This window comes from Diadema setosum, chromosome 17, assembly GCF_964275005.1.
Source record: "Diadema setosum chromosome 17, eeDiaSeto1, whole genome shotgun sequence".
In the NCBI taxonomy this organism is placed as follows: Eukaryota; Metazoa; Echinodermata; class Echinoidea; order Diadematoida; family Diadematidae; genus Diadema; species Diadema setosum.
In genome coordinates, this window is record NC_092701.1 from 17,613,825 (window position 1) to 17,639,901 (window position 26,077).

Sequence of the window (26,077 nt, forward strand, 5' to 3'; positions counted from 1 at the left end):
GAGCTTGATTCGGTCCGCAAAGTCATCAATTAGCAGAATGTGATTTGTTTGCTAACAGAAGAAATTACGTCTTGTTCACTCGAGAACGGCGTTATGGTTGCGTGACAGACTTCAAGCTAAGTCCCGCTCATAGGACGTCATGCTGCTTGGCTTCCTGACTCACTGTATCATCATTACATTCGACTACATCTATTCTTCTCCAATGTGCTGCTGTGATTTTAGCGATATCGCTATAATATAGAAGTAATCTACTCCTCGAATAGAATTCTCCCAACTGTCTCTTGTTGTTAGTACAGGAAACCAGTTCCGGTTAGGAAAGTCTGGAGTTGTTGGTTGATTTCTTCCGGTGACAGTCCGCCTTCACACAACGGCCCTCCTGGACTGACTCTGGAACCATTGGGACCTTCTGTCTCGAGGTCAATGAATGTATTCCAGCGGACGTTGAGGGCAGCCAACGGGTCATCCTCAAGACGGCGGAGGCACGCCATTAAGAACGCCACGTGGTCATCTGGCTTGTGGTACAAAATTCCCGCCATTAGACTCTGCGAAGATATCAGAAAAAGGGACAGTATTATCTAATGATTTATACTTGAATATAATACTCTGAATATGATCTATGCTGGGCTTGTTGCTGGAAAATTAGATTAAGACGAGTAATTCTTCCAGAATTTTGACACAAAACAAGTTATAGAATTACGACAAAACAATTAAGTTATAGAATTACGACAAAACAATTAAGTTATAGAATAATTACAACATACACTGACACATGCAACTTATATTTTCTCAATATGACAGCAACTGATCACAGATAATTTCACTCAGGCTGTTGGTATGGTTACCTTTAGATCAGTGGCGTATCTAGGGAAAACGGCGCCCGGGGCAAGCACGAAAATTGCGCCCCTAATTTCTGAAAAAGTGTTCAACCCCAGCCCCATCCCGGTAGGGACTTTAAACAAGGTCCACATGATGCTTTTTCAAGCACTTAAAAGGGATCTTTTTGAGGGTGATTTAATTGTAATGAATTTTGATAGAAAATTTTTGTATTTCAGCTCACAGAACATGGAATTTTTGTGTGAACACAATAAACATTGTCATTTTGTCCGCGTCATCATCATGGTTTGTTTCTATCTTGTTTGATTTGGTTTTCTGCCCCCCCCCCCCCCACCATTCTCCCTCCCCCCCTTCCCGGCGAGTTTTTTTTTTTTTCCTTCTTCTTCTTCTTTTCTTTTTTTCTTCTTCTTCTTCGTTTTTTTTTTTTCTTTTTTTCTTTCTTCTTCTTCTTCGTTTTTTTTTTTCGTTTCTTTTTGCGCCCCCAAGGAGTGGCGCCCGGGCCACGTGCCCCCCTTGCCCCCCCCCCCCCCCCCAAGATACGCCACTGCTTTAGATATAACTTGCAATCATTGCAAAAGAAGGAGAAAAATCTAATTTGTTGAAGCAGAACATTTATCATTGAATTTCTGATTGCTCAGGGCGGAAAAAGGTACACGTTTTCATCTTGTTTTTAAATTAACTGTTTGTAGCCATACCTCACGCAAAGCATTCGTGAACAGCTATCATAACAAAATACATGAGTCTGCATAACATGAAGAAGGAAGATCGTGTATAAATAAAAAAACTATACATCCTATTATACTTTTTCCTGAATTTGTTATTCTATTCATGTGATATTGTAAGACAACAAATCAAAACACAACCAGCAGCAGATTCACAAGACCTATCGGCCTAATGGGAAATCACATCATAATCTCATCAAGTATAGTCTCATTTTTTGCACTTGTAATATCCAACTCGATCAGTTTGCTGTATAGAGAAACTTCCGACATAAAATGAAAATGATCGACAACAGAGTGAGTAACTCCCATATCAAATGGAAAAAAAAAATCAGTCATGACTACATTCCCATTTTACCGACAAGACGGCAATTTCCCTATCATTACTTATCGTAGTCAAATGATGCATACACCTGCGCAATGATACCGTTAATCACCACTTTGTCGTGAGACGCCGTATGTCACCATGGCAACGAACTGAGCGTCCGTGCAATGTGGACAACAACAAACAATACTAATGTCTTGGAGAAGTCGTTTCCGCGTTTTCAAAGACATGACGGAACAAAGGGCAAACTATACTGACATTCCTTTCTAATGTTTGCTTCCCTCGTTTTGCAGTGTGTGTGTGTGTGTGTGTGTGTGTGTGTGTGTGTGCGTGTATGTGTGTGTGTATCCGTGTGTGTGTGTGTGGGGGGGGGGGGTGCGTGGGGGTGGTGGGGGTGACAAGGAAAAGAAATGCCAGGGTGTATCAATTGGATATGAGAGCAAAATAAGTGAAATAGAACATGAAATCGATATCATTGTGATCTCTAAGTTTAGGTGCACGTAGACCGTGCAGGATAAAAAAAAAATGAGGAAGATCGAGGGAATGCACCAAATTTCTTTCTTTCCTTTTTTCTTTCTGTTCTGCTTTCTTTCTTTACTCTATCCATGCACGCCTAGCTGTCTCTTCACGTGTCTTCCACAACGTCATGTATTACTAACTTTGAAATGCAGATGATCGAGTATATTGGGCGCGAAGGTATTTCTTTCCCATAAAAAGCTATAGGAAAGAAATTGAAAAGGTATTATACGGGCAAGGGTATAATCTGAATACCGCAAAATGTCATTTGAATCTACTTCGATACTCATTAACAACAACCTGTCTTGATTGCGTGTAGTTTTTTTTTCTTCTTCTATTTCTTCTTCTTATCTAAAACGGTATCTAAACCGTAGTATCAACGCTGTAATCCTGTGTGCTGAAGTGAAGAAAAAAAAAAAAAACATCACAAGACTATTGAGCTTTATCGTCTCGCAGTCGTTTAAATCATATCTTCCCCGCGTTTAGACTCTTTGACAAAATAAATTGGCATCGAGTTCGGTTCTGTACAATTGAATGGAAATGTCACAGCAAGAGATGAACGAATGATGCGATGAATTTCGCATCATTGAAGCTACGCTACCATGGCAACGTGGCTTCACACAGAGGTGTATAATATCTGTATGTTATAATCGTAGGTACATAGCTTACATAGAGTACATCAACCTGAAGAAGGAGGCAGCGTGGTTTGATAGGCAGTAGATTACTAGAAAGGAACATTTAATGCTGAAAAAAGAGAGGATAATTTGAAGTAATAACAATTTATGTGATGGTACATCATGCACTAAGTTCCTTGTAAAGAGCAAGTACAGATTAAACGTTGTACGTTTAGTTCTTTTCCCAGTATACCCCGGATGAATACTAAAATATTGTACTAAAATTGATCGCACTTGGCAATGGCAGAAGTCCACTAATGAAAGCTGTCTCTCCTCGAGTTCTCACACCAATTTCTAGTATTTAAAGAATGCACAGAATTACTTCACTAATTTTGATGGGGATATGAGGAAACGAAATTTTTCACTGATGGTTGATGCATGACAGCCACTTTGCGACAATTTGCGCATCATGAATTAATATAATCACCGGACTGTGTTCAACATGTTACGGGGCAAATATCGTAAATTCTGGACTGCACATGGATGGTTGATTACTGTAATTGTATAACTTCATCAACGTCCAATCACCTTTGAAGATTAAGAATGCGTATGAATACAGAGCAGAGTGTCGACGTATATATACCAATCATTGTGCTTTCTTGTCACATTTCACACAGACTATAAATTTATGCATGCTACTCCGGTAGCATCAGTCTCTCCGGCTCCAATCATGTCTAAACGAGGAAAATCTGGCAAGGCTCCCACCAAGGCCAAGTCTCCATCTTCACGCGCCGGCCTGCAGTTCCCGTCGGTCGAGTTCACCGCTTCCTTCGCAAAGTATAGGAACTACAAATCTGCAGCTCTACGTATATAGGCCCCTACGCACATTTTCAAGCAAAACAGACATGACAGGTGAAAAATCGTCAATCATCCCAGCGAAATGCATATTGCAGTCTGCTAATACCTGTGCAATAAGCCACGTTTTTCGCCGACCAGTGGAGAATTATCTTTGCTCAGTCACTTTGCTTGCATGCGTTATTATACATTGACGTCATTGGCCCGTTCATCCCGATAGGCTGCAAATAGTGCATGGATGAACTTTCAAGTTCCTCTTTTTACGTGAAACGCGATTTGTGTACATTTTTTCGACAACAAATCATACTGCCGGCTGAAAGTCACTCGCTCAGAAAATAATAATAATACTTATATTTCTCTCTATCTTCGTATCTTTACCACTTAATCTGATACAGGACAAAGGCGTTTCCTACACTATCAAAAGAAGATCTCATATTATTAACATTGTAATCACACACGAATTATAAGAAACTGCTTCGAGAAACCAAAGAATTACAGTGAAATTCAAGATTTTAAAGTATTGCGCGAGCAATGCCTCAATAGCTTTGACACAAAAACTTTGTTTTGTAAATGACAGTAGCAGTAGATGGCAGATTCGAGTCGCACTGGTTCCTTTTTTCCGACATGTTTGTTTTACAGGTCAGCAGTTGCGATCTTAACAAATTTAAAGGGAAGATAAACCCCAAGAGCAATGTGGATTGAGTGAAAGCAGCAACATTAGTAGAGCACATCAGTGAAAGTTTGAGGAAAATCGGACAATCGATGCAAAAGTTATGAATTTTTAAAGTTTTGTTGTTGGAACCGCTGGATGAGGAGACTACTAGAGGATATGACGTATGAGTGGACAACAATACAAAGAAAATATAAAGGAAATTCAACAAAAATTCACTTTTCTAGAATCATGAAAGAGCAATGGACCAACCTCTTTCAGAAAGCAGGGGGAATAATTGCTACCCTTAACATATGTCAATATCAAGTTGATGGAATTTGTAATTTTCAAGAAAAATGGATTTTTGTAGAATTTTCTTTATATTTTCTTGGTATTGTTGTCCACTCATACGTCATAACCTCTAGTAGTCTCCTCATCCAGCGGTTCCAACACCAAAACTTTAAAAATTCATAACTTTTGCATCGATTGTCCGATTTTCTTCAAACTTTCACTGATGTGTTCTACTAATGTTGCTGCTTTCACTAAATCCACATTGCTCTTGGGGTTTATCTTCCCTTTAATAATGTAGAGGGAGACAAAGTGAAGAAGCTCACACAAAAACTTTGTTGCTGTAGTTTTGATCGGTATCGTGAAAGAATGCTATGTCTGACTGACTGCAATGACCGCCACGCAAAACAAATTTACCTTTGATAATAAAATAGGCCGAGTTTTTTTTTATTTTTTTTCCGACGTCGGCACTTTATATGTCCATTGATCGCTCGTTTTAGCCTCATCTCAGAAATAATTACTTGTTATCCTCGATTAAAACTTGGTGACTGTATATACTGTATATTCAAATGTAAAAATTCCGGGGCAAGAAAACAAAAAATTCTATAAACGTCACATAATGTGAGAAAAAAGACTGAAATCATAATCACAATGGCGTCTCAATACTGTTGGATGCGAGTCTGTTCTTAGGCATGCAACGTTTTTTAGATGTACGTGCTAAAGTGAACACTTATTCTGTTCGCCACCCCAACTAAATTCAAAGTCAAATGGTATAGGTACAATATCAACATATCTTTGATGTGTCGTGATATATGAAGTTGCACTTATCCATCTCAAATAACAGAATATGACATGCCCCTTTTCATAAGGTACACCTGAGCGTACAGTCAATTGATGTGTGTGTTGTGTTGGTGAAGAGTGTGGATCAAGATAAACATCGCTCTCTGCAAGGTACATGTAGTTTCTTCCTGCTCTTTCGGACTGCCTTGTTATGGCTCGATTACGTAATGCGCTCGAGTACTTTTTCATAAGCAAACATATTCCAATTGTATCATCTGAGGGTACCATACTTTGTGTGTTTTTGTGTGGTATACCCAGTATCAGTATACATGCGTACGTGTATGTCAGTCCGATGTGGAGCAGGGCGATTACATTAGAAGACGGTTACACAGCTCTCCGACTGGACAGGTAATCAATAAATCAAACAAGGCCGGTCGCTGACCACAAAGCTCACGGCCACATAGCCTGACAACCAAACGCAAAAATTATCACAAAGTTACGATATTACAGGCCTACATTTTGACTGCACTAGCGAGTCAAAAGCTGCAATGCTTGGTGAGTGTTGATACCTCCATGGACTTACAAACTTACAAAGCATCCCCCTTTTTTAGTTTCCAAGTATATCGTAGGTTGTTAAGTGACAATGTGACAGCAATAACTGTTCACTCTCTACCCAAGGACCAGTGTTAAAGAAAATGACAACTGAGGCGGTATACATTGTATCTAGATTGATGCTATCGATCGTCACAGAATCGTAGAGGAATACCACAACATCGTTTGAGACTTATTTCATTCACAGTAAATTGCATATGTTGCGAATGATATTAGATTAATTTGTGATCCATTATAACTCTTTGCAACACCTTGGTAGTTGGTATATATCTTTAATACTGTAGAATGTAGTTGCTGTTTATTAACCACTACTTCTATCCGTATTATACATCCCGACATGAAATCGTACAATTACGATCATAATGCCTACCACCAAAATTTCTAGAATGTTGTAATCTCGTGTGTCACTGTAAAATACTATACCTATGATAGCTTGTCCATGATTATAAGTTGCACATCATCGGACTAGAGCTGCGTCCGACTCTTCTGTACTTTTCTGTGTCCAGCTACAGTATATTGATACAGTGCACTCCCGTAACGAACACGGTTATAACGAAATTCCGGTTACAACGAAAAAAAAAAAAAAATTCAAGCCGCAACATTATAGGTTTTATATCTTTTTATTGTTTATATGTTCGGTTATTACGAAATTTCGATAATAACGAAAGAAAACGACCCGGGTCCCGAGAACCTTGTTTTAACAGGAGTCCACTATATTAGTAGGGCCTATACATGTAGTGGTATTCCAAAGCAGGCCATTCAGAACAGAGATGATTACCCCCCCCCCCAAAAAAAAAAAAAACAACAACAAAAAAAAAAAAAAAACCAAACAAAAACAAAAACAAAACAAAACAAAACAAAAACAAAACAAACAACAAAAAACAAACAACAACAACCAACAAAAACCAAACAAACAAACAAAAACAACAACAAATAAAACTCGAAACGCTGTGACATAATAGGCTTCATAATAATCGCAAATCCAAGTGATCAAAAGCGCAATGGGTATTCATAAGAATATAATATATTATAATCCCAAAGTATTGGAATGAAGTCCTTACTATTATGCCGACGCAGAAATCAGAAGCAATAACCAACATTCATCCGTATACTACACATAGAGCCAATACATGAAAATGATATTCAATTCAGCTTTTTCAACCTTCATTCCTACGGAAACTATGTATTACGTTAATTTATATCTTTTTCAACCTCTGTTCATCTCGTCGTTGCCCCTTTCTCTCTGTGAAATTTGTTATTAACTGTTGAAACCCTCCTCCTATTCCGAAAATACGAAATAAAAATCTCTCACATTTTGTTACAGAAGACAAAAATCCTATGATAAAATCTGTGACACACACACACAGATATCATGCAATAAACATAATATGGGAATAAAGTAGATAATATATTAAAGCAAATAATATACGTTAAAAGTTATTGACAATAGACATATTCAATATATGAAAAGATGAATTGAAGGTAAAAAGAAATATATGATTACACAGATAAATGAATGTATATGTATATAGAAGTAGATTCATTTAAAAAAAAATCATCATTTATCTTTTTTTTTTCCAAATGAAAGAAAAGTACAAGTATATCATCTTCTGCCAAATATCATTATTGTGGGTAACTTTATAGCGAAGTCATGCGATCATTATTAAAGTGTATAGGCCTATCTATGACTTGTTTTAATTTTGTAAGCCAATAAATCTGAACATCTACTTGCCACAACGAAATATAAACACAGTCAATTTTCAGTAAATGCATGTTTATATCCAGTGGCGTATCTAGGGGGGGGGGGGGGGGGGGGCAAGGGGGGCACGTGCCCCGGGCGCCACTCCTTGGGGGCGCAAAAAACGGGGAAAAAACGAAGAAGAAGAAGAAAAAAAAAGGAAAAAAAAAACGAAGAAGAAGAAAAAGAAAAGGAGAAGAAGAAGGAAAAAAAAAATCGCCCGGAAAGGGGGGGGGGGGGGGGAGGGAGAATGGTGGGGGGGGGGGCAGAAAACAAAATCAAACAAGATAAAAACAAAACATGATGATGACGCGGACAAAATGACAATGTTTATTGTGTTCACACAAAAATTCCATGTTCTGTGAGCTGAAATACAAACATTTTTGGCTCGCTCGCTGCGCTCGCTCGCCAAAATTTATATAAAAAAGAAGGTAAGAACAAAACGTGATGACGACAAAATGACAGTGTCTATTGTGTTCACATATGTCATTTTATATCTAGCAGGCAAAATGTTTCACGGAGCATCAGCGGCTGAAATTTCTTTCGTTCTGAAGCGATCGCCAATTGGATCAAAAGAAGGCGCCAACGGTTTCGAACATACGGGGGGGGGGGGGGGGGCGCAAAAAACCCGAATCAAACAAGATAACAACAAAACGTAATGATGACGCGGAAATATACAAATTTCGGCTCACTCGCTCGTACTAATTTAGAGTATTTTTTCAAGTCCTCAGTTTGTTGGTATAAATCGTTATCTATAAGGCCGTCACTATATCTTATTATTGTACGATTTAATAAGCAAAAAATGACAAGAGTTTCATGATTTGTAAGCTGAAATACAACAATTTTCGGCTCGCTCGCTGCGCTCGCTCGCCAAAATTTGTATAAAAAAAGAGAAGATAAGAACAAAACGTGACGATGACGCGGACAAAATGATAATATTTAGTAGGAAAAAATTAATGTTACACGGAGCAGCGACTGCAATTTCATTCGTTCTGAAGCGATCGCCGATTGGATCAAAAGAGGACGCCAACGGTTTCGAACATACGGGGGGGGGGGGGGGCGCAAAAAAAAATAAAAAGATAAGAAAAAAAAAACGTAATGATGAATCAGAAATATACACATTTAGGCTCACTCGCTCGTACTGATTTAGAGTATAAGTCCTCAGTTTGTTGGTATAAATCGTTATCTATAAGGTCGTCACTATAATTGTGAGATTTAATAAGCAAAAAATGATAAGAATTCCATGTTTTGTAAGCTGAAATACAAAAATTTTCGGCTCGCTCGCTGCGCTCGCTAATTTATGTAAAAAAAGATAAGAACAATACGTGATGATGACGAGGACATATACAAATTTCACCTCACTAATTTAGAGTATTTTTTTAAAGTCTTCAGTTTTTTGGTATAAATCGTTATCTATAAGGCCGTCACTATATCTTGATTAGAATTGTAAGATTTGGGAAGCAAAAAATGACAAGAATTCCATGTTTTGTAAGCTGAAATACGAAAATTTTCGGCTCGCTCGCTGCGCTCGCTCGCCAAAATCTATCAAAATTCATTACATTTAAATCACCCTCAAAAAGATCCCTTTTATAAGTGCTTGAAAAAGCATCATGTGGACTTTGTTTAAAGTCCCTACCGGGATGGTGTTGGGGTTGAACACTTTTTCAGAAATTAGGGGCGCAATTTTCGTGCTTGCCCCGGGCGCCGTTTTCCCTAGATACGCCACTGTTTATATCAACCCTTACGATAAAAAAGATCACCATGAATTGCATATCTCATAATGACATCGACTTCCTTGAAACTTCGGGGGTGCTGCATGTAAGCTAGTGGATCAAAAATTTTAAGCAGTCTGCTAAGTGTAATTTGTATTTATAGTCACAGTCATAATCATTAAAATTACGACTTTTCATCCCTCTATTATACTATGTAGTAATTGTCATGTCGCTCGACTATCCGTTTCCATAGCAGCATAGTACGGTACTGAGTGTACAGCCTAACGGCAAGATACGTGAGATTTTGCCGCCTGGGGTTCATTGCGCTTCCTCCAAGGCGCAAAACAAGCTTTTAGAACGCAAGTTTATAACTATTTATACCCGGTACCATATCTGCTGATTGCCAGTCACCAGGATCCTACTTTTCGCTTTTTAAGAAGACGTTTGCCCCCAGTAGACCTATGTGGATTGTTTTTCGAATGACAGACACAAAGCGATATTGTTTCCATGAAAAATGTGTGTATTTGCTAAGGACGTACACAAATCGAACGAACGAGGTCATTGAGCAACACACAATGCAAACAGCAAACTGCACCTATAGCAAGCAAATCTGGGAGCGATGTCCAAAAATCAATACTCGGCTGTACCGAACAACCTTCTCTCCATATCTACGGCCCACAGAATACAAGGTAACAATAAGCTGTCAAAGGAGAGATTACCATCAATACCAGAGCTCACTATCATAATGCTCATGCGGGCAATGGTAAACCGACATTTGGATACCACTGAAACTCAATACACCTTTAGGTCCCTACACTGGAGGTTTGCCAGCAATCAAATTGTAAACTGTACCTGGAAGAGTTGTCGAATTCTTCTTCTAGTAATGTATGATTCTGAGCTCTCTTTCTCTCCCATGGTTTGTACTCGGTCGGTTCCACAAGTGAGAAGAGAAGCTGGTTTTCTGACCACTTCGACGTGTCTTTCCTCCGCTTGCCTACTGTACTTGTGTGAAATCCAGCACCCGACAATCAACCTGCTGAAAATACGAGCGGTACATGGTACAACCATGGAGCTACGGTTGGATACGGCGTGCAGTCGCTACCCAAAAGTGGGCGGGGCGATAAGGATCGTCAACCTCGAGATCGCTGTCACGTGATACTACGCACCACAAGATGGCGACCTCCATGATCCAGACCGCTGCTGGGCTGTCTGTGTGCATTGTCGGATTTCTTTTGTTGATGCTGTGCTCGTCTACTGTCACAGGAAATGGAATTGAGGTAGAGAGTCTAGGTTATCACTTTTCAACTCGTAATATCTATATGATTTTATGGATTGTTTGGCTGATGATGCCAGTAAAAACAGGTTAAAAACTTACAACATTCTTCATCACTGGGACACTTTACAGCAGCGTCAGGCTCGCCTACTACACACAGCCTAGCCGGCAGCCCGGCCGCTCGCCGCTGCGCTGTGCTGCATGCACTGTACTCGTGCACTCACTGCACAGCTCAGAACCGTTCGCGTACTGCGCCCGGCATCTGTCTGGACGGGCTGTGTGTAGGCCAGGCCACGCCAGGCCTATACACCGTTGTTGTGGCCACTCAAATAATGTCTAAGCACGCATGCAGGTACAAGTGTGTATGCTGTAGATATAGATGGATGTAGGCTAGTGATCTGAGAGAGCCTCATTGTCGATTGTCACTGTATAAATGTCGGTATCTGGGACTAGAGTTTGCGGCATGGTGCCTATTTCTGGTCTGGTAGGGGCACTTTCATTCAGCAGGAAACATGGGAAAAGAAACAGCTAGTGAACATCATCATGTTTGCTTAGTCCCTTTTAAGGCCATTGAGGATGGTTTGATTTTGTTATGAGTGAGTATGACCAAGGAGATACCTCCTTGGTATGACACACATTTCTGATAGACACCTGGCCTGACCGAGTATACTTGACTTGGGACTCGTCCTCGACGCCGACGGATTAACACACAAGCAGGAGTTTCACATGTGCAAACTTTTATACTCGCAAGTGTATGTTATGGAAAGTGACACCTAATTATTGGGCCTTCACATCAATGACCCCTGCCCTGCCACAGGCACAGATGAAGGCACCCTGTACAAAATCTGCTGCTAACATAGCCTTTTTGGCAAGGCCTTGTGGCTGTGAAAGAGACTAACTGCGAGAGAACTGGTGAATGAGAGACCGATCGGCGCAGCCGCGAGGCCTTTTGAAACCTGACATGAATTTTTTATCTTGAGCTTTGTTTCTCGCCGATTCTGCTACCCTTATAGGGTAGCAGCCAATCAGCGACTGCATTGCTCACCACGCCGTCGCATCTAATGAATACGCATAAGTATGCATGTTGGCGGTTCGCTCATCCGTAGCTGCCTGCATTGCCAGCGCAGCGTTTACACGTCCTTATTAGCATACCAACTGTGCTCTGACTCATGAATACGTGAATGATTCATATTCACCTTTGTCGGGAGGCGGTAGGGAAAAAAACCCAGGTTTCAAAAGGCCTTGTGGCTGCGCCACTCGGTCTCACGTTCACCCGTTTCTCGCAATTCTTGGTGTGGCGAGTTAGTCTCAATCTTCAGCCACAAGGCCTTGTCAAAAGGCTACCGCTAACGGGGTGTTTTACTCTAATATTCATGTAGCTAGTCTACACTCTATATTCTAGTTCTATCGTTCTGGAGCAATGTTTGTTATTACAGAGCTAGAGTGGAGGCCAGCAGTTGAACTAGTGAAACAGCAGCATATCAGGGCCGGCGCACTGTTTTCAAAAATGTGGGGGCCCACTTCCGGGTTTCATGAGCTAACAAGCAAAAAAAAAAAAAAAAAAAGGTCCTCAGCTCATCTCTCCCCGTCCCCGTCCACTTCTGGGTTTCTTCAGCTGACAATCAAAAAAAAAAAAAAAAAAAAAGGGTCCTCAGCTCATCTCTACCCGTCCACTTCCGGGTTTCTTCAGCTGGCAAGCAAAAAAAAAAGGTCCTCAGCTCATTCTCTCCCCTCCCATTGTAGTGCCTCTTACGTACTTCAGGGTTGAAAAAAGTGTGGGGGCCCAAAGTGATGGCACCTTATGTATTCCTTTGTATGGTGCACAAAAAGTGTGGGGGCCCGGGCCCCCACGGCCCCCAGGCTGCGCTGCCCCTGCATATTACATGATATGTAAAAGACCAAGAATAAACAGAGTCGCTTGGTCTCTGTCTCAACCTACATAATAGTATACAATGTCAATGAACCGGGAATGTACAATTGTAATGACTAATACAATGTGAGCCAGCCCGACTAGACGCTTTGCAAAGCATGGCTTCTATACAGCGACGGGGCTATTCTAGTTAAATGTGAGCATCCTCCCTGTGCCAGAATGTTACATTGTGAATTCAATTTTCTCTTTTTTTTCCCCCAAAGACTGAATGTGAATCTAGTGATAAAATTTATTATTGAATGATGCACCTTTATCTTTTAGCTATGCTAGCACTTGGTGGTACTGTACAACAGCTTGAACAACAAGTGACAACAACTGGATTCTCAAAATGGGAAACACAGTGGAAACATTGCTTTTGATTACAGATCACTTCCTATCAACTATGAACAGTGACAGATTCTTCCAAAAATAAAATCTAACTAAAAGGACTGCGTCAAGCAACAGTTACAATGTCTGTTACTCTGCCTGGAGTTTTTGTTTTTGTTTTGTGGTTATTTTGAAAAACAAAATTCAATCTTATACTCTGTTATTGATATTCACAGAATGAAGCTGAGAAATTTTTCAACAAAGGCCACACAAACAACTGGGCGGTGTTGGTAAGTCTGCTCCAAATTACTGAGGTTGGAAACAGGCCTGCATAATACAGAAACAGTGATCGAGTTTCTATTCCTCTGCTAAGCTCAAGAGTGTAATGAATAATAAATTCAGTGCCTTGAAGTTTTTTGTGATGTTGTACAGGAGCATTTCCATCAAAGAGAGGGTTTCTTTTTTGTTTGCTAATTGGTGATTGCAGTGCTGTAGATCAAAGCTATTCAGACACAGCAAAATACTGAAGTACAATTGTAATGTTTAGTACAGTCTATAGATCATTTTATCCTAGAACTGGTGTTCTTTTTTTGTTTCCTCCAAGAAGCCATCTACCTTGATTGTTCAGCATTTTTACATTGCTGAGAGATGCTGAGGCATACATCTTCTCCTTGTGTGTACACAAAGATATTAAGAGTTAATAATGCTTCTAAAACTTGACTATACAACAGTGTATTACTCGTGTGTTGACAAGGGAGAAAATGATGTACTTCACATGCATTGAGCACAGTCTAAAAGAAAATTCTACTTGAGAAAATGTGAATTTGATATTTTGAGAGCACTCTGATATTCAACTAAAGAATGGAAGTGTATTTTTTAAAATTGACTATGAGATTATAACTCTATGAATATATATGTGACCCGCTACAACAAAATGATCCTAAAGTCGGGCGAGGTCGATTATTTGAAAATTGCATGATATAATCCCCTAATCTTTCTGCGTTAAATTGATATATAACACATTTTATAAAAATAATCGGCTGCGGAAATATCGATGTTTAAAAGAGAGCATGTCGAGACGTCTGGAAAATCACTGTTTCGAGAAAAGCGCCCTAAAAGTCTTCCTTTCGACGCAATCGCGATCAAGGGACACACAAGTGAGTTTTCACCTCTGGACAATAGAAGGTAAGCCCTAGCAACCCCCAAAGAGTTCATTCAAGCACATCAGCGTCGGCGGTCTCCTCAACAACCAATCAGTGACCAGGATGTGAGAAGCGGCTGAGCATAGCGCACTCCGCTGACACGCACCAGTCGACTGGGCAGTGTGCGAGCTTCACGCCTCGGTTAGCAGCAAGCGGCAAACTGACCAATGAGATCACTCTGGTCGTTGTTAGGGGCGGAACCTATCTGTGGCGCTCAATCCAAATTTTCAAACCAGTTTCTGCTTCGTGGAAACGCCCAAAAAACATGGCTCAGAAAAACGCTATTTTTAAATCTTTCCTTTGATCATTTTGCTTCAAAATTTCGACAGAAGATAGAAGACATGTTAGACTCCAATAATATATCAAAATCAGAAAATCGTAAGTTTTGACCAATTTTAATGCTCTGACTTCAAACTCAATTTTCACGGCTTCGACCGTGCGCGACTTTAGGACCTTTTTGTTGTAGCGGGTCACATATGTTTTCTTTTTCTTTTTCAAGCATGGGTCTTTAGTTTCAGGAGCACAAAAGTTACTCTCTTTGTCAGCTGCACTAATTTGGCATTGTGTGTGTGATTCTTAAGTGTATGGTAGATCCATTACAGTGAAATATAATTTGGCAGTTTTGCAACCTTGGAATCTCTTTTTGTACATGTATGTAGGATAAGTATCAGAGATGGTTCATTTGTGAATAAAAGTATTGAAGTGTGAATTTGCTTGTGTAATGCCGTGAAATTTCATTTTCATTGTCTGCATCCAATCATTGCTTGTACATTGTAAATTTCAGAATTAAGAAAAAAGAAGAACTAAGATGTGAAGTTTGAATTTATTTACCCGAGTATGACTTACTCCTTTATGTTTCATCAGGATTTATTCCTTTGCCCTGTACGTTAATTCCAGGTCTGCACCTCCCGATTTTGGTTCAATTACCGGCATGTGGCCAATGCGCTGTCCATCTACCACAGTGTGAAGAGACTTGGCATCCCAGACAGTCAAATTATTCTCATGATTGCTGACGACATGGCCTGCAATGCTCGCAATCCAAGGCCAGGTGAAATCAATCATGCATGGGTCACTCACCATAATCTTCATGTATGACACTGTAAAGTAAAGGACTACAGTGTTCCTGTAACCCATTTCCTTTGAGATTTTGAAATCCTTGTATGGACTGCACACTTTATACTAAACCACTACCTGTAACCCATTTCTTGTGAGATTTTGAAATCCTGTTATGGACTGTACACTTAAAACTAAAGGATTACCTGCTATCCATTTTGTGAGATTCTGAAATCTAGTCATACGGGCTTTACACTTTACACTGTAGGACCACTTGTAACCCATTCCCTGTGAGATTCAGGTCCTCATATGGATGTTACACTGTACAGACTACTCGTTCCCTATAAGATTCTGAAATTCCTGTGGACTTAAGAGTTTACACTACAGGACTATCTCTATCAGTTCCTTGTGCGATTCTGAAATCCTGATGTAAATCTTACACTTTACACTAAAGGACTACCTGTAACCTGTTCCCTCTGAGGTTCTGAAATTCTCTTATGGACTGGACACTTAACACTACAAACTACTTTCAACCTATTCCCATTACCATTCATCATTATTTTTCAACTCAGTTTGGATGCTGATGTATACTTATTACATGTTACACTGCAATTAATTCTGTGAAGCATGCTGTAATAAGCCCCTCACCTACGTATGATGACATATTTTGTCTGAATAATTCGTTAATCAAATGATTTAGAAATCCATTCAGTTATAGATCAGTTAGTTTTGGATTGATAGAGTGAGTGAATCATATGTTCAAATATGGATAATACTGGTGTTTTGTGTTGTTTTGTTGTATTTTTTATTATTATTTTTTTTTTTTTTGCTGGCAAAGCAGTACCAGTGTCCTGTCCAGAATGTGATTTTGCAGAAAATACAATATTTGCTTTATGATATGTAATGAATTGCTTCAACAGGACAAGAAAATGCTTTCAGTAATCAAAGAAAATAGCAGGTGGAGGAATATTTTCTTGCTCATTGCCTGAATTGGAAGAAGCAGGATTTCCATTTGACCTGTTAGTGTGATTTTTTTTCTACATAATATATATAAAAGTTTATTTTCCATCATGTCCATGGCACTCACATACAGTCAACACAATTTGTGTTTAGAATTAAAAAAAAAAAAGATGGAACCTATAGACTTATATGAAACATTAGTAAAATTTCAAGTACTTTTAGATCTTGACTGCTGCCTTTGTTGTACATCAGGTTTATTTCAGGCATATAAGAACTTTGTGATCACTGATTGAGTTTCTACTTTGTTCTACCTTCTAGCGGCTGTATTCAACAATGCAAAGCAGCATATCAATGTATACGGGGATGACATTGAGGTGGATTACAGGGGATACGAGGTAAATATTTACATTTAAAAATACATGTAGATTTGATATGTTTTTACCTCACCTTGGAGAAATGTGTCTCATACTCTGAAAGGCAACATGAGCTACAAGGAGCATTGTATGTATCCTTGTTATGAGCAGGTACTCTAGCAAGGATGACACTGATGAGGAGGGACAGTATTGGTGGAGATGAGAATTGGGCTTTTAACTTTTTGCGAGATACCAAGAAAACACTTATGAAATAGTACAGAGCTAACCATTTCAAGAGGAATTCAAAGTTTATTTGATGAAAATTGGGTTTGGAATGGCTGAGACATCCAAAAACAAAGTAAAACAAAGCGATCGTAATAAAGTGTGGATCCCACACTTATTAGAATCGCTCTGTTTTGGATATCTCGGCCATTTCAAAATCAATTTTCATCAAATAAATGTTGAATTCCTCATAGTATTACATGCTCTTTCATATTTCACAAGAGGTTTCTCATTATCTCACCAAAAAATGTTAGAAACCTGAAATTAGGTCTCGACCAAAACTATACGATCCCTTTAAAGTGATAGTGGTGTTGCTGTTCTATTTCTTTGAGGAATTGATGGAATCTGAAGGTGTGGTTTCTTGCCTGTGTCTTGACTTTGTAAAATCTGTAATCCTGTCACTTGTTTGATCTCACTTTGTTTCTCACACTTTTTGTGTTGCTTCTAATCATCAATCATCACCTCTCTCTGATATTCATTCTTCATGAAGAAAGAACATTCTGATTGCAACTCTGCAGTCCTGATATGTAAGGAAAGACAATGAAATTCTCGCGTAATTTCAAAGAAAAAACTGAGCAAGGTAAGAAAGGGCCAAATAAATATAAAGGCTATTTTTAATACCGTAATGTAGCAAAAAGTGATATTTTGTGCAATTTTGCCTCCTTGAAGGTAACAGTTGAGAATTTCATTCGTGTGCTGACCGGGCGCCTGCCACCAAGCACCCCACGGTCCAAGCGTCTGCTGACCGATGACCGCAGCAATGTCCTGGTGTACATGACTGGCCACGGTGGCGATGGATTTCTCAAGTTTCAGGATGCTGAGGAGATCAGTAGCATTGAGCTGGCCGATGCTTTCCAGCAGATGTGGAAGAAGAGCAGGTGAGGGTGTGGTTGAATTCTCTGACAATTTGTTGTTAGGCAGCAGTGCAGTGATGTGCTGTTCATTCAGTGACACAGCCATCAAAACCACCTCAAGCAACATAGATGTGCCTCGGGGCAAAATAATCAGCTGTTAAAGCTACTGTTTACCATTTGGAGCAGTTAGAAATGTTTGAGTCATCACATTTGATGCATATGTTATAGGTCAGTTTTATCACAAAACATCCTACCATATGAAAATTTCACAATAAAGCCACAAATATAAGGAGATATTACTATTTTCCTCAATAAACCATAACTGTAGACAGTTTATTCTAGAAACAATTTTATTACAACTATTGTTCACTTTTTGTATATTTAACAATACTTAACATTGATTATGCTGATTAAAATTTTTACATTGGTTGTTTCTATCCCTATCTCACATTTTAGAACTATTTAGAAGTACTAAAGCTGGGTTGTGTTTCATCTGCAAATGGTAAATAATGCCTTTAAAATATTTTCATTAAAGATTTTAGCTCTGCTATTCGAATTCATGGGAATATGTGAGGCATAGTGCATGGAAACTTGCTGCATTGAAGCATAGGATACCTGCTTCAGTGCATCCAAGTTGCATCTGATTATTGGGTAGGTAAGTACTGTTTTGGGCTTTCATTCTAGAAATGCAAGATAGGCTGTACCCTGACTCGGGAATGAAAAAAAAAAATGTCATTGAATTTATTTGAAAAAACAAACAAACTATTGAATTGAATTGAAATAAGGCTTAGATTTTAAAAGTGTGAGAGAATAGATCCAGTGATTGAATGACACACTCTGAAACTCTCCTTTCCAGGTACCATGAATTGTTGTTCATCGTTGACACCTGCCAAGCTGTCTCCATGTACAAGTATTTCTACTCACCCAACATTATCGGCATAGGTAGCAGCCAAGTTGGTGAGGATTCACTGTCGGTGAGTATCTCATGGTTTACACATACATTGATCTCTTGCAGTCCCCCCCCCCCCCCCTTCTCATTCTTATGTATTCTTCTCATTCTTATGTTTTCACTATTTACATATATCACCTCTCCTCAGTGTTGGGTTTGATGTAAAGTGTATTGTTTTCCTGTTTGGTAATTTTGGCCAAGACAGAATGTTTCTTTGCTTTTTGTCAGGGTGAAATATAATCAATTGTGATTCTAAATTGCTTGTAAAACCCAGATAATATATCTATTTTTCTGGGCACCTAAGTAATGAATTGATTAAAATGCTTGATTGAACCTTATAACAGATACAAAGGAGATTTAAGGCCGGGGTTCTGTACTTCGTATCTGTGTGAAAGCTATTCCATAGATGACAAAATATTATTGCGTAGAGGCTTTGAAGGACCAAATGGGGAGGGATAGAAATTTGATGGAATTCCAATACTTTCTTGTAAACTTACAGTGATCCTTTCTTTCTGTGATTTCTTTCCTCATTGTTCAGTAATCGTTCTTGGTTGTTCTGAACTTTTGGCAAAAATTTGGCAAAAATATGGAACAAATTCAAAAAGGTTCATTTCATCTTTGTGTGGTGTGTGGGATGTCTGAAGCTACATGTATGTACATAATACATGTACAATGTACATATATTAAAACATTCATACACATAATACATTATCTCTTTTACAAATACAAGGGAAAGACAATTGTTGAGATGGTACATAATAAGTATTTGAATGATCCAGAAGAAACCATTGTCAGCACATGTGGAGGTCTTCCTCAAATAACCTTTATGCATCATGTTTATTATATTATGATAATATTTGGTATAGGGCATAAATGATGATTGCACACTGTTATCTAGTAAACTGCCATAATAACTTTATGGGAACACCAACAATTGAAGATATCATTATTGTATAAATAAATGAATCTTCCAGGTTTGCCATGATGTGCTTGTGGTTAAGGCAGAAGCTAGTTTTCTGTTCTGTACATGTTTCACCCAAGATACTGGTAGTTAGCATATTTATCAACTTCTCTCCCTCACGCAGCATCACCATGATTCAGCCATTGGTGTCTACATCATTGATAGATATACATACTATGTGCTGGAGTTCTTGGAGAAAATGACACCATCAAGTCAGAAGACCATGGATGATTTTGTGAGTATGATAATATTCAATTTTTACCATTAATGTAGTGGGTATCTTTTCTTGTGTTCTATGTGCTACATGTCATTTTGAAATCATTCATGAAAGTAAGATCCACTATCAACATAAGGTGACTTCAGAATGGTAATGTGTGAGATAAAGTTGAATATGTACATGCGATTTGGACTTGTTCCAGTATAACTGACGTAATTTTTTTTTTTTCTGAGATCTTATTATATTGCCTTTATGTGGTCTGTATGAAATGTGGCATGCATCGGTCATTGCCATTTGGTGGTACACTGTGACACTTTGTACTTGATCATTATCATATTGAATTTTGAAGTTTGGTGGTGCAGTTGCCAAGAAGTTGCATTTTGAATGAACATGGTTATGACTAACTTTGTAAAGAGTAGAAATCATCTAAACCAAGGCTTGACACTAACTTCTTTTCTTTTTTTTTTGTGGTTGCTGACAATGAAATTTGGTAGCGTGATCAGGCCACCAACACATACAATGTATCTTTCCTCAAAAAGTGGTGGCCTGGCATCTATTTCTGGTGACCCTGGGTCACTGGGGCCATAGGACCACCATGCCACTGCTAATGTCATCCAAAGCATAAACTAATTGATGATTATCAGCTACTGCTGCCTAACAGGCAAAGCAAAGGCTTGTTGTGTCAACTTTGTGCCAAGCATTTGTGTTGAATTCTGCATCATATTTCTCTTTTAAATATGAATCATATGGGGTAAATTTCAACTGAATGCAGGCCACAACATTAAGCCAACATTGTATCCTCATTACTAACCTACTTTGTTGGACAAATTTGATGCCATTGTCAATGTGCACACGAGGATTCCAGGTTAGATAGGGCAAGCTAATGATATCAATATGAAAAAGTGAAAGTTATGATATTGAGTACCTAGTTGTCAGGACAATAAAGATATTGAATTTGATGCAAATATGGTGTGTTTTAAGTGGAATTTTTTTCACATGTTTGCAGACTGTTAGTCGCAAGAGTGATGTAGTGACTGAAATCAGATGGTTTTGCTTCTTTTACACAGTTCAAAGTTTGTCCGCAGCGAGTGTGCAAATCAACACCAGGAGTTCGGGCAGACCTGTTCCAGAGGGACCCCAAAAAGACCCTCGTCACCGACTTCTTTGGCAGCGTGCGAAACGTGGAGGTCTCCACGGCAAGACTCAACCTCTCCAGCATTGCATCATCTAGGGAAGCGGACAGTGTTCAAAAGGAGGAGCGCAAGATAGGTGGGAAGAAGCTGGCTTATGTGTCTCAGTTTCCCGACGAGGCTTTAAAGATCAGCCCAGACAAGGTGAGTGCCATCATGTGACACATGGTCAAAGGTCATGAACTGTGACCTGACCACCTCCTGAGGTGAATTGTTGACAGGGCAGGGAAACAGAATTAATGAAGCAAAATGTCTGCCCTTGGCATATATGTGTATATATTATTTTATGTACATATGTTAGACATTAGTCTTATTAGCAGGGGGGAAGCAGTATCTATTGGTTGCCTCATGTTATACATGTATTCATCAAATGGATTTCACTTTATCATCTTTATCTTGATGAGTTTGTGCTGTGGCAGGTATTTAAGCATTACAAAGCTTGAGAAGTTTTGTAACTTACATTTCATTTTTTTCTCTCTGTGTTCTTACTGCAGGGAAAAAGTGGGACAAAGTTCTCATTCCTCTTTGTCATTGCCAGCAGTGCATTTGTTGGACTAGCAGGAGTGGCCTTGTTCACACGGACACTTTCATGACACACTGAGCATGGAGCAGTGCAATACGACTGAAATTAGTGAGAGGATACAGCTGTTGTGAGATGTCATTTAAAGACACCATACTGATAAGGAATTTCTTCATGTTTTGGAGGAGTCAACTATGTTGGTACATGCACAAATACAAAAGAGTGTGAGTTTTGATCATCTGTTAGCACAACTTGTAGCAGTATTGGGAGTCAGCATATTCCTTTGGTATGGAAGCTGTGAAGCTGTCAAAACGAAGCAAAAGTGAAGCAGTATTCGCAGAGGATTTTAGAAGGAGTGATGACGGGAGAAGTGACAGCCTAGCAATCAACATATGCTTCACAGCGGTGAAATACACATAGTGAGAAGACATTTTACACAACGTTCCTTACATTCCTGCTTCTTATGAACTCATGAACAACTCTCTCAGTGTGCAGCAGAGAGAAATGGTGCCTGAGGATGATTCTTTTTGTATACTTGTATTTTGATTCATTGAAAGATGTATTACTGAAAGTACCTGTGATTTTGCAATTTCAAAGTGACCATCAACGTGTGAGACTAGCCTGTTCATCAGTGTCTGGGTACCTACCGATGTTGTGATTAATATAATATTAAAATTATGTGAAATGCTAGCCCTTAATTTATGACTTCTAAGACAAACAGATTATATGTACTTTTGCATTAAAAAAAATATATATATATACCTTATCCATGAATTGAGGAAAAGTTTGGCATTATTGAAAAACTATAACAGAAAGGGTACATGACCAAAAAAAAAAAAAAAGTGAATGAGTGTTTCCTAAAAATTTTGAGGAACTTAACATATCTATATTGGCATTGTGTTGAAATGCAAAGTGCCTCTATGTTTGCAGGCTACATTATGAAGTTGACCAACAATATACAGGATGATATTCATGTTATAGATATTTATGGTCAAGTGAAATCTAAACCTCATATAATATGACATACATAATCCAGCCAGTTTATTTAAAGAGTCAATTCATCAAGACTGAGGAAAAAATCCAGAAAGTGACCCTAGAAGCAGAATGCTTGCAGCACTATAAAATTTTGATTTTTCCATGTAGCACAGTTAAAAGAATTTACAGAAAAAAGAAAGGCTTTTCAATGCTCCACATTGCAGACATTTGGCATATGATAGAAGATTTTATCTTCCACATAAGTGAGTTCAAACTTTAGATCAAGTTGCGAAAAAAAAAGAAGAAACCCAAAAAACATCTTTTTTGCAGTATGTTTTCCTTTTTTAAATCACTCATTAACATGTCAGTACATGTGTTTGGTATTTTTTTCTCTTTTATGCCATCTGCAGTTTTATCAAGAACATGAGGGCAATTGTCAAAATCTTGTGTGTAGAAATAAAGTAAGCCAGGTTTTCATGGCACATACAGTAGTTTTGTTTCCAGAACTACATTGTTTGTGTTGTTGTTTTGTGCAAGCCTTTAACAGTGATACAATACCAAGTTTGACATCTGGGTTTTCAGCTGTGTGATCATTCATAGCAGGGAATTGGAAACGGTAGGACTAAATTGGAATATAGCATAATACTTACTACACTTTCTTTGGTTACTGAAAGCTACATTTTCAAATGAAGTAAAATGTGCATTTCTCTCATAGTTACAGTTGCAGTTGATTTAGGATAAAAAAGTTTTTGATTATGTGGTTTGAATGACATGAACTTGCAATTGGTTTTGGAGAATCATATTGCCTTTTCAAATGTTATTTCTATTCCAGTTGCTGTTCAAGTTCATGGCAATGCTGGACAATTCTGTATTAATCAAACACTATGTGAAAGTTTGAAATATTGTTTCTTTGAAAACCTCTACCGTTGCCTTGCCAAAACATGATGTGATGTGTTGATTTCATTGGATGTATTTCAGATTTATAAACAGTCTCTTTCTTTGTTGTTAAGAAATGAAATTAGTGACGAAAGTTTAATTTGTGATTTTGTAATTAAGTCATCCACCTTGGCCCAATTTCATATGCTATTTTTAGTAGTTGTCATTGAATCAAGAAATGAAATGGCTGTAGCTGATTGGTTGTGTATCTGTCGCTATGGAAACTGAAACTATTGCTCTAAGTAACAGTTTTCCTGAAGTGCTTCATGAAACAAGAGTCCATCTGTTCAAAGGAAAACACTGTCCTATTGTGTCTTCATATTGTATGCATTAAGACACTGGTAGTCACACAGTGGAAGTAATAAAACACCAAAAAGTACATTGTCATATGAAATATGAATGTTCTTATTTACACTTGTTTTAGGACAGAACAGTGATATCCACATGCAGCGTCTCTGGAAAGTTTAGATTTATTAAGGTGATGGGAAATTATGAAAATATAGAAATACATATGTAGAATGTTAGTAGCATTGCTACAATGATTGTGTTATCATCAGCATTTTTCATAGGATGAATTCTAATGGAAGAGATTTCTTGGTTGGGATAGAGAAAATACAAAATCCACATGTGAAAGATGATTAAAAAAAAGGGCAAAAGAATGATTATTCAGAGTGACTGACAGCAATAATGAAGGAGGTGATGATGGTTGTGGTGATGCTGAGAGTGATAGTGATGTTGGTGATGATGAAGGTGGCTGATGGTAGGTAGTTGCGATGATGGTGATGATGATGATGATGACACCGGTGATGATGGTAATGATCATCTTACTGATGGTGATGGTGATTGTACAGTGATGGTTGGGTAAGTAATGGTGATGGGGTCATGACGGTGATAGTGATAGGCCGACAGTGAAGATGATCATATTGTGAATAGGATTAGTTTGGTGGGGATGATTTTGGTGACTGTGATACGGATTCTCCTGCTGATGATGATTTGAAATGTACTCCTTGCTGGCACACATTTTTATTTTATTTTGTTATTATTATTATTAGGCCTATTGTTATTATCATTTATTATTATTATTATTATTATTATTATTATTATTATTATTATTATTATTATTATTATTATTATTATTATTATTATTATTATTATTATTATTATTATTATCATTATCATTATTATCTTTTTATTTTTTATTTCTTTAAGAATCGACAGCCAGCAGACTAATGCGGTTATTTAGTCACATTACAGGATCTTTATGCTACGGAAGCAAGAAGACGTGATTCCTCACCATTCAACCTTTTAGGGTCTGAGAGAAGAAGGGAATGACAGTGTATCGTCTTCTCAATCTCGGGGGAAATCAACGAGATGAAATCTAGGCTCTCGCCTTCTTGTCTTCTTGGTGGCTCTTGTAAGCTTCTGTATGTACTGGTGCAATTGGGGTTTGCTTGAAGGTAGCAATATGGTTTCATTTACCGATTTAAGAACATTAAAGTACAGTGTATTTACGGATTATTGATCCATAGATTCATTAAATGTACTGTACTTAACTATATTCGACTGGACTAGTAAGTAGTAGGCCTACAGTGTGTACCTCTAAGATTACATAATTATATTCATACATTGCATCCACTGTCTGTCCATGCATCTATATCTATATCTATATCTATATCTATATCTATATCTATATAATTAAGCATATATATAGAGAGATGCAAGAAATGTGCCAACATTTAAACTTCCAGGTCGTGGAGACATTATATACGTATGCGTAAGACAGTATAATTAGTATATATACTACAATTACAATCATAGGCATGTATGATTAGTTCATTTCATTTCATACACTTTACAGTTTAAAAAAGAAAAAATACACATACATGTACTGAGTATATTATATGTGAATGTGTTTCACTATGCATATACAGCAGTATACAGTATCAAATTCAAATATGCATCCTTTAATTTATCCTCTGTATTATTATGTGTATACATGTATTTCGCCTGATATAGGCCTACAAAGCTTGAAGTTACCATAGGCCTATCAAAGAGCACCAGTATGTGTGCACTGGCAAGAATAGGGCCCACACTGTAATACTTAATTGTATACACACACTCTCTCTCTACCTTTATCTATGTGTGTGTATCATAGTATCATACAAAAAAAGAAGAGAAATAATATATGTATATATATATATATAATATATAGAGAGTACAAGAAAGAAATGATATATGTATATGTATATTATATATATATATAATATGTGTATTTGTATATATGTATATATATATATATATATGTATATATATATATATATATATATACATATATATATATATATATATATATATATATATATATATATATATATAGTTGAAAGAAATTGGACTGAGGCGGGACGTTGCTCTCGATCTTAGTCTCCCTTTTATTTGTCAAGCTTTCGGCCCGTCATTGGGCCTTCGTCAGGACC

General features: G+C 38.1%; 2 protein-coding genes across 2 annotated transcripts; one reads left to right on the forward strand and one right to left on the reverse strand.

Moving 5' to 3' along the window:
* Positions 1–213: 213 nt before the first annotated feature.
* Positions 214–10,557, reverse strand: LOC140240763 (adenylate kinase isoenzyme 5-like). The gene is made up of 2 exons (XM_072320534.1): positions 10,495–10,557; positions 214–542 (listed from the first exon to the last, which is right to left on the reverse strand). The coding sequence occupies exons 1-2, from the start codon at positions 10,555–10,557 to the stop codon at positions 288–290; spliced, it is 318 nt and encodes a 105-aa protein (XP_072176635.1). The 3' UTR covers positions 214–287.
* Positions 10,558–10,807: 250 nt separating this feature from the next.
* Positions 10,808–24,241, forward strand: LOC140241251 (putative GPI-anchor transamidase). The gene is made up of 9 exons (XM_072321001.1): positions 10,808–10,919; positions 13,388–13,441; positions 15,251–15,401; positions 16,685–16,761; positions 17,671–17,879; positions 18,712–18,829; positions 19,890–20,000; positions 21,050–21,316; positions 21,667–24,241. The coding sequence occupies exons 1-9, from the start codon at positions 10,815–10,817 to the stop codon at positions 21,763–21,765; spliced, it is 1,191 nt and encodes a 396-aa protein (XP_072177102.1). The 5' UTR covers positions 10,808–10,814; the 3' UTR covers positions 21,766–24,241.
* The last annotated feature ends 1,836 nt before the right edge of the window (positions 24,242–26,077 follow it).